The following is a 9,379-nucleotide window of genomic DNA, read 5'->3' on the forward strand; positions in this document are numbered from 1 at the left end:
CCGTGGTAGAGTGTCACAGGGGAGGTGCTCGCTCTCCACACCTCCACTCCAGGGTTTGATGTCCTGTTGTGGGCTGGAGCTGGGACAGGGCTGAGGCGAGTCTGGGACAGAGCGTGACTTGGTTTATGACTTTGTCACAGCCAAACTGCACAGAAGCGCACATTCAGAGCTGGACACGCACCGGGCACCTCTTCACTTCTGGAGAGACGTCACTCACTCGGCAACCCCTCCCACATGCAGCGGCCACACACATAGAGGAACAGCCACCTGCAGCAGACACTCGACATTCACTCCTACAAAAGACTATTTTAAGGCTTGGAACGCATTAGTTCTTTTTCCATTCATTGTCATGGGAAAAATCGATTCAGATTTCGAACAATTCACTTCTCGAACGGCCATCTGGAATGGCTGTTTCTGAACTAATCCGTGATCCATCTAGGGCGGAAATCAAGGCGAGAGCGTCAGAAGACGGTGAAAACCAAAACAACCGATGCAGCAATTTTTATTTTTCGCCCAGCCCTAGATCACATTACTTCACGTGCGGCAACTGAATTTCCGTCACAGCAATGCTATTTTTCATCATTACACCGGATATTTGACAGAGGTCATGGGATAGGTGTGACTCAGAAGGGTGGGGGAGATGCCTGTTTGGTAGCCCCAAAGGACCCATGAGAGGAGCCAACAATGTGATGCGCCGGATGCCAAACTATTCTTTAACAAGTGGAATATAAGGATTGAGAGCTGTGATGAAGTGTATCATCAAAACTCAACACTGTGTGTATTTTGCTTTGTCACATTTGGGATGGAAATATAGCCAACTGTCCCAGACACACAAGCAGACGCTTGGCCAGACTCACCCATGGCAAAGAAGGGGATCCCCAGCAGCGTGGAGTTGAACTTCCCATCTGATATGAAAAAGATCCCTGCGGCCGTCACGTTGGCGATGCAGATGGTCAGCACGCCCAGCAGTCCCAGAAACGGTTTCCCTCTCAAGCAGTCGCGCATTGAGCTGGAGATGGTGGCAGCCAGGAGCACCAGAACCAGGCTGACCAGCACCTCCCCCTTGGCCAGGACGCCAGTCTGGTGGAAGTCCCTCCAGAGACTAAAAGAAGTGAGGGACTGAATATGGAGCTGGTCTGTCGGGTGAGGCGCCTCGGCCGTGGAAAGCCGGTTGACCAGTGTGCAGAACTCGTTCTCCCACCGCTCGGCGATAACATCCTGTACCACTGGTCCATGGTTACGGAGGTAGTAGGTGATCTGGACCGCACGGGCGAACTTGACCTGCTGGTCCCTGTTGTTCGCCGAATGGGAAACGCCGCCCAGTTGGTGGCCGATAAAGGACACTCGCCCATCCTGCGGATCAAGAACAGCAACCTCTGTCAGCAAATGCAGGTCATAACTCTGACTGGACAGTTTCAGGATGACATATTAATAATAAAATAATTGCCTTAAAATGAATTGAATTGTTTATTCAGACGCCAAAACGCCTCTAATGCAGGCGGAGAGAGTCGCCGTGCAATGATTATTAGCATTAGCAGTGGTGTTTGCTAAATCAATATTTTCCGTCAACAGCATCTGCCTGTAATTGGAGCTCTTACAGATGCAGTGGTGCAGAATAACAATTACCATGTAAAATCACATCACACAACTACAAAAACACTGTAAAGCTGATGAATGCAAAGTGCCTGAGAGGAAATAGGTGGATGGTAAAATAATTGAAATTCACATCAATGTTTTCACTGGAGCTTAGATTGACAACTAGGAACGTACATGACCTTTGACCCCGAGGAAACATGAGTGATTCCATGGCAGTTATTACTGCTAATACGGTGAGTGTGTAAACTGCAGTCAGGAAGACTCCAAGACATCGAAGGGTACGTTTTTACCTCCGCCAAGACGGTTCTGTTTTTGCCAGACAATCTGTCTGTACGTTGGCAGAATAACTAGAAATACAACATTCAGGAAGTGTTGAAGATGAGACAAGGAAATACATGTTGGTGGTGTTCCAGGTCACTAACTGGATCCAGGGATTTTTCTCTCACTGTTGAGAGAGCTGCAGCACCACGCTGCGTTCAGGGAAGTTTGGGGAAAACGAAAAACAAAGTTTACAGAACACAGCAACTTCTACGTGGCTGTGGTGTCGACTTGACTTTTGGGTTGCTAAAGAATATAGGCGTAGGCTGCCCAACTGTTCCAATACCACTTGAACACAGTGGTGTTTCTGGCTTCCTTTGAGGAGCAAAAGATTGAGCGTCAAACATGGGACAAAAAACATCAACTCCAGATGACAACAAGCCTGAAATGAGCAGCTATGTTCCTTCCCTTTCTAACCTTGTATTTCCAGTTCTTCAGTTGATAAACAATGGAACTTAAATTCACCTGATACCACTCTGTTAATGTTGCTGGTGTGCCACCAAGTTCCATCCACAAATCTCTTTCACAATGGTGGAGAGCTTTGGAGATTCCAAACCATGGTGGCCCTGAGGTGCAAAAGAGTAGACGCACTCTGTCCAATAGCATCCTGTCTTTCTTCCTCTGGCATCCAACCATAGTTGGAGACTACAGTGAAAGTGACATAAAACCTGGGCACCCACTACCCACATGCATATAGAATGACTGCAACACTTCACAGCTAACTAACAAGCCAACACCAGTGCCAGTCAGACAGAAACTTATTTGTTGTAGTTCATCATGTCATGGACCTCATAATCCGCCATAATCTGATTGCTGTTCTTGGCAGTTTCATAGCGGGGGAGCACGATATTAATCTCTCGCTTCTTTGATGAACAAATCCCTGCCATTGTTTAAAAACCATTTAGTGCAAGGAGGATGAGACCAAACAATGGTGCAGCAGGGCCGGCAGGAGACATCAGGAAAACAAACTGGTCAGACCAAAAAACCCTGAAAAATGAGTTGAGATTCATGTAGTGGTGGGATTCGATTTAAAAAAAGTAATGTAGTTAATTCGAGAATTTGTGATGAATTAATCTCAATTCATCGCAGTGTAGTGGTTTAAGAATATTTGCCACAAGACGCCACATTTTCGAATGAATTTGGTATATTACTGAATCAAATGATGGACCCATACATACATTTAAACAACAAAATATTGTTTATTTTGCATCAGTTTGACAATACCACAATAAATCAGGATGGTGGCTGCATTCAAGTTTGTATATCACCTTATTTAAACTAAAGCTCTTTTAATGTCTTGAAAATATTTGGATAAGAATTTCAGTTTTATAAGAATTTCAAGTCCATTCAGAGTAGTGGAAACCCTGGTCACTGTGTAGTGAAAAACCTCTCTGAACAAAAGCAAACAGATGCTTTTGTTTGCTTTTGTTCAGGGATTCCTCCATGTTTGTTGTTGTTGTTCTCATCCTAGCTGCCACGTGTCTTGTGCATCAGTGGGATCAGTGGACCAGGAACTCCTGCACTGACAAAGGTTCCCTGTTGAAACAAGACTATACAGTGAACCTGCTGCTAGATTTCACAGTTGCAGAGCATCATGAGCCTTGAGCAGAGAGACTATTCATTGTGTTTAGGGTTTCATCATCTAAACTGCACGTCTTCTGCATGCGTCCTTTGTAGTTCCATTATGTCAAACATAAAAAGCCAATTGCTTTTGTGAAGGCATCACTTTCTATCAATGGAATTGGATTTTAATTAAAGCATATAATACTCTTTCACAAAGCAGTGACTGATGCAATTGACTTTTCTATTGGCATGTAGTCGATGGGACCTCAGGCCAGGCCACTTATTGCCGACCTGAAGCATCAGTCAACTGCAGACCATCTGGTCCCGGCGCGATCACCTCACCTCACCCATCAAGAGGAACAGTAAACGTCGACCTTATCTCGACGTAGACAACCTAAACTACCCAGTGACTCCACACCCTGCGGCAGTGTGTCTGCTTATTTATTGAAACACCTGGAGCTCAAACTGCTCTACAGCACACAGCTTTGAGGAACAGTACCAGTGGAGCACGTCGCATCTTTTTCCACATCACGTGCAGCCGCAGAGAACAAGCTCTATGGAAACTAAGGGGAATAAAAAAAAAAAAAAAAAACAGCCTCATTGAGTCAGAAACCTTGAGAGAACCACAGTCACGGTGGGTGGCCACTCATTAACTGGTTAGAAGACAGCAAGACACGGTGTTGCAGGGAAGAAAGCTGTGCAGAAGAGGGAAAAAAAACGCAACCCATTAAAATGACATGTCTTGATGGGAAGAAGAGGGGAGCCTGGTATCCACAATGTCAGCGTGGAAACTGGTCAAAGCATCCATGTAATTCTTCCCGTAGAGTTTAGAAAGGAAAACAATGCCACGTGTAAATAAAAATAAATAAACAAGGGCTTATAAATCAAGACATTGTGAGACGACAGCTGCATTTTGGATGGGTGTTCTTCACTTCCCCATCCGAGTCCAGAGGTTGACCCACCGACCCCACAGGAGTCTTCAACATGCTCCTCAAAGGGCCGGTGTGGTGAAGGCACACGTAGGTTTGGTGCTGCTTGCTTCAGCTGTCACCTGACTGGTTCACCAAGTGTGCGAGAAGTCCCCCTGCCGTAGTCTGTAACATTGTTTTCCGCCAGCCTCCCAATCCTGCTTCCTGACTCAGAGCCAAGCGTCTGCACAGCTGAACCTCAGACACATCTCTTGCTCAGCCTGAATCCTACACTCCTGCAACCCGCGCATCCTCAATATATCCTCAAACAGACTTCCCCAATCCATGTCAGCATCGTTCCTTCAGTTGCGTTTTATTTCCCACGCCACTTCTTTCTTAGTCAGTCAGGTTTTGTTGGGATAAAGCTCAAGTCGGGTCACGTCACTATGAATATGACTTCAAAACAAGCTCTTAAATCGGCGGTAGAACGGAGCCAAAAGAGCAGAGTCAGTACGTTTAGTCATCGACACCCAGACAGAGAAGAGTGAGCCGCTATGAGGACATTCGTTTCCGCTACATGTATGTCATGCTTTCTTTCTTTAAAAGACTGACTCTCATGTGATCAAACATATGTGTAGTGTACCATGGACGTGGCTGTGATTATTGCATGTTTCAGGCAGTTTTTAACAGAAAAATCCTGAAAGAAACATCATTATAAATGAAATCTGTTGCTTGCGGAACTAAAGTCAGGCATCCGGCTCAGCATGGATCAGAGAACAATTCACTTCTCATCATTGATAGATGATGAAAAACCAGTGTTTTTTATGTCAAAACTCCGACCTTCTCTATTGGATCGCTTCAAGATTAGCTCACTTTCAGAAAATCCTGTTGCGAAACCTGTACCAAACTCCAATGATCCGATAAGAGCATCAATCTGATACATCTGTATCTTTGTTTTGATTCATTTAGAACGTTTGTTGCTTCAAAATGACTCTTCAAACTTCGATCATAAACCATGGAGAGACATTTTTAAGACATATTTATCTGCAGCTACTTGCTTGTGGATGTGCCCTGCAGAGGCTGACATGATATCCCAAATTCAAATGAGTAATAAAACTAGAAAATGGGAAGTCAGCACGCTGCTGGTTAATAAAAAGTAATATTTTTACCATATTCATGACAGCGTTTACAGTGATTTGACAGCGGGCTGGGCTTGTATGAACTCCCTTCACGCGTGATGGTGTGGAACTGTCAAGTGTAGCGGCACACAAACAAGAGAAACGTGGTGGTTGTTCGAGTGTGACAACTTTCCACAGAGCTGCGGAAATGAAAAACACTCCCGAGGCTTAAGTCCTCTCAAAAAGATGCACACAAACAATCTCGTGTTGAAACATGAAGCTGAGCAGTCTGCCGTCACAATAGCGTAATTCGGATTTAGTCTGCGATCGTGGGTGCAGCTGGGAAAGAGCAACAGGATTTTTGCTTTTACCTTTTTCATGAAAAAATACATTTGAAATTGAGCACAAACATGCTTACATGTAAAAATATATACAGTAGTTGGAAGAATGTCTATAATGAATGTGTTGTGAGAGAGCTTTCGTTGACTCTACCAGGGTAAAACCTGGTCAGTCTTAACAAGACAGTACTGGTAAATATGGTGTGAATACTCATATTAATAAATAGTTTCTTTCGGGTAATGATTGTTCCCTAATATAAAGTGTGACCGATATGACCGATGACTTAGCATATCATCAAGTTCAAAACCAACGCATGTTAGAAGCATTGTATGATAAAGTATTATCAACAAGGGCTGAAATATATGTTGAAATCTATATCAAGTTACAGACATTCAAAATATTAATATCGCAAATAATATAATTTTCCTCTCCTCATCCTGCACGATAAACTGAAGCTGTTTGTTTTTACTAAACCCATCGTCATGTCGCATCAATATCGAGATATATGACATGAATATGGTGAAACATTTCTCCTTCAGAAGCTAGTCTTTAGAATATATGTCTTTTGAATACAAGACTATGTGTGACTGTGTGTTTTGCATCTTGTGAAGGCAGTGGCTGCGTGAGTGTGAGGTATCTGACCTAGTATTTACAGTGCAGATCAGATCATTTTCTTGCTCTTGTTTTTAGGATTTTGACTTTGTCGATGAGGTGGTCCTGTCCTTTCCATTGGGCCATGACCTCCAACCGTATAATCAGAGAGAAGGTCCTGTTCTGTATTTAAGAGTCCTGTTCACGAGTGAGGGCTTGAGTTGGAGTAAGAGGTCATCCCTCAGTTATGAGAAACTCTGCTTGATCTTAGTTGCTGAGGTGAACTGTGATCAACAGCGTTGAAAGAGAGACTGAAACTACCCATCTTAAAGACTGCGTGCCACAGGAGGCACTTTCTTCCTGTGGCAATAAAACTGTACAATTTATCCCTGTAAATTTTCAGTGATCATTTTTTTTTTCCATCTCAATTTTGCACATTGTACATCGCCCGCTTTCATGTCCGTCTTTATGTGCATATCCTACTTTCCTCTTTCCTTCGCTGTCTGTTAAAAAAACAAGAGTATTTTGCATTTTATATTTTACATTTCATATTTATATTTTTGCTGTCTACAGGGCATGTTAAGTTAAAAACAAAAGTTTCTCAGATTCTGTGTCAGAGTTACAAAAAAAAAAAAAAAAACAGATCAGAAGATCTGGAGGTCTGGGCTTCTTATCTGAGACTGCTGCCCCAGTGACCTGACCTAGGACGAGAGCCGGAGGTAAATATGTGAACATACATTTGTTCATCATAGTTCATGGGAATAAATGGTCAATGCTGCGTCGGCTTTTATAATATTTCGTCCAACATTTCTGATGTAGACTGATCCAGTGGCGCAGGCTGGAGGAGTATTTAAGCCATGTCATGCTGCATGTGGAGGAGGCAAGAGGGAACCTCTGCATCAAAAAAAGACCGAGGATATCCCCATGTGCTCAGTGTGCGCGCGTGAGAGAGAGAACGGAGGAGCCGTCGGGGCTGTATGCAGCCAATCAATTCACCTGTACCAACAATGAGGGAGGTGGAAGCAGCAGGCTGAGAGGGCTTTTCCTCTCATCCATGTAGCGGCGTGAACCTCCACATACAAGCGCTCCATTCAGAAAATAACCGAGATGTTTGGGGAGACGCTTCACGCATGCAGGGCCTCTCACCTTTAACGTGGTGTTGGGGTAGCTGACGGGCACCTTGTGGAAGGAGCTGTTGGACAGCACAGCCTGCCTGATGTCCTCGAAGATGGTGATGATATCATCCAGGAGGCAGCGCTTGTCCCGGTGGCTCAGCACGCAGAGGTGCGCGAAGGTGTAATTGAATCCCTTGTAATTGACGCGCAAATCCAGCACCCGCTTGTGGACCTGCAGGACCTGGTCGGCCAGCTCCAGGATGTTCCCCCCGGACCTGGCCAGCAGGATCAACCTGCCATATCTGCCCGGCGTGTGCAAATCCGAGTACAGCTTGTGCTTGGACTGGTCGATGGGGAAGAGGCTGTTGGCGAGGCTGCGCTCGATCTTGGCGTGGCTGTGCGTCGGGGCCACCAGCACCTCCAGGTCGGTCTCCGGCTTGAAGCGGCTGAGGACGGTAGATCCGAAAATGATGGTGAGGACGGCGGGCACGGTGAGGAAGAAGACGGGGTGTCTGCTAACGAACAAGCCGAGCCAGTAGAACGAAGCCTTGAGCCCTCTGTGAATCACTTGCCGCAGCATCCTCCACCAAATCCAGCTCGCAGATGCCCCGTCTCCTCCGATGAAGCACATGTGACATCAGGTTCCCGGCTCAGTCAAATTCTACAAATACACCAGGCTTCTCACACACACGCACGCACGCACGCACACACACTCTCACACACACACACCTGGAAAAACAGCACTGCAGCAATTCGCAGCGAGACGCACGGACACACACACACACACGCACAAGACAGTCGGACAGAAGGGAGCATCAGAGTGTTGGAGCATCGAGTCCGTGTCGTCTGATCTCAAGCCATTCCGCCTCCTGTCAGGATGGAGAGAGTCGCCGCTGCACCGGCTGCAGCCGCAGCGACGGTGATGTGCATGTGCGTCTGCTTCCACAGCAGCGCGGGCGCCTGATTTATCTACTTAACTGTAACCATGTGGAGGGGCTGAGGAGAGAGGAGGGGGCGGGAGGGCGGGGAGAAGTCACGATGATGTCTGCTTATTTTAAAGATGGTGGAGGCAACAGGCAACGTGAGAGTTGTCAGAGTGGTGAATGGAAACTGTCACAGATGCTTCCAAAAGATACAAGCCGCTTTTGACTGAAGACAAATCCCGACCCTTTGCTGAGGGTCCGGTACCTAACGCCGCATCTTCAGCCAGGTCAGATGAGCAGATGTCATGAAATACTCTGACTCATGAATCAGCCCCAGATGTCGTCGCATCAGCAGTTTGGATGATCGAGTCTTTAAATGGGACTCCAGCTTTTAAACTTGCATGAAAAGTAGGGCATTTACAGTGCACCTGAATAATTTCTTGGCATGAGACGAACCCTCATTCACTGCTTTGTCAAACAGACAGGAAGAAGGGGATCAGTCTTAAATGTCACCCGCTTGGAGGATGTTTTCCTTGCTGCTTTGAGCTTTTATCCAAAGTGGTGTTCAAATCCTACGCTTCAGGTGTCAATGCAACTGATATACACACAGATAACAGTATATTTTTTAACTCCTTGGGAAGAATCTATTGGCATCTCTGTGTGGTCCCTCAAAATCCTGATCAATCAGTGAAATAATTCACATTTATTTGGCTCTGTAAATACATTTCAGGATTCGAAAAATGGAGACACAAGTCTTGGATGAAATCGTAAGACCACTGCGGAAGCTCTGACTAATGGCCACAGAGAGCCAAATAAAAAAAGCTTTTCAAACACCTCCACTGTCTCGTGTAATTCATCGAGGCTTGAGCAGAAGCCATTTTAAATCTGCTTTAATATTAATCGCCGGA

At 45.5% G+C, this 9,379-nt stretch overlaps 1 protein-coding gene across 1 annotated transcript in view; it reads right to left on the reverse strand.

Annotated features, from left to right (window-relative positions):
- The window catches only part of ptchd4 (patched domain containing 4), a 30,690-nt gene extending 22,308 nt beyond the window's left edge, over nt 1-8,382 (reverse strand). The window contains exons 1-2 of the mRNA XM_053882076.1: nt 7,580-8,382; nt 858-1,353 (exon numbers count right to left, since the gene is read on the reverse strand). Coding sequence (XP_053738051.1) covers nt 858-1,353; nt 7,580-8,179 — 1,096 coding nt within the window. The 5' untranslated portion in view covers nt 8,180-8,382. The remainder of the gene's footprint in view (nt 1-857; nt 1,354-7,579) is intronic.
- Between the last annotated feature and the right edge of the window lie 997 nt (nt 8,383-9,379).

This window comes from Synchiropus splendidus, chromosome 12, assembly GCF_027744825.2.
Source record: "Synchiropus splendidus isolate RoL2022-P1 chromosome 12, RoL_Sspl_1.0, whole genome shotgun sequence".
NCBI classification, from domain to species: domain Eukaryota; kingdom Metazoa; phylum Chordata; class Actinopteri; order Syngnathiformes; family Callionymidae; genus Synchiropus; species Synchiropus splendidus.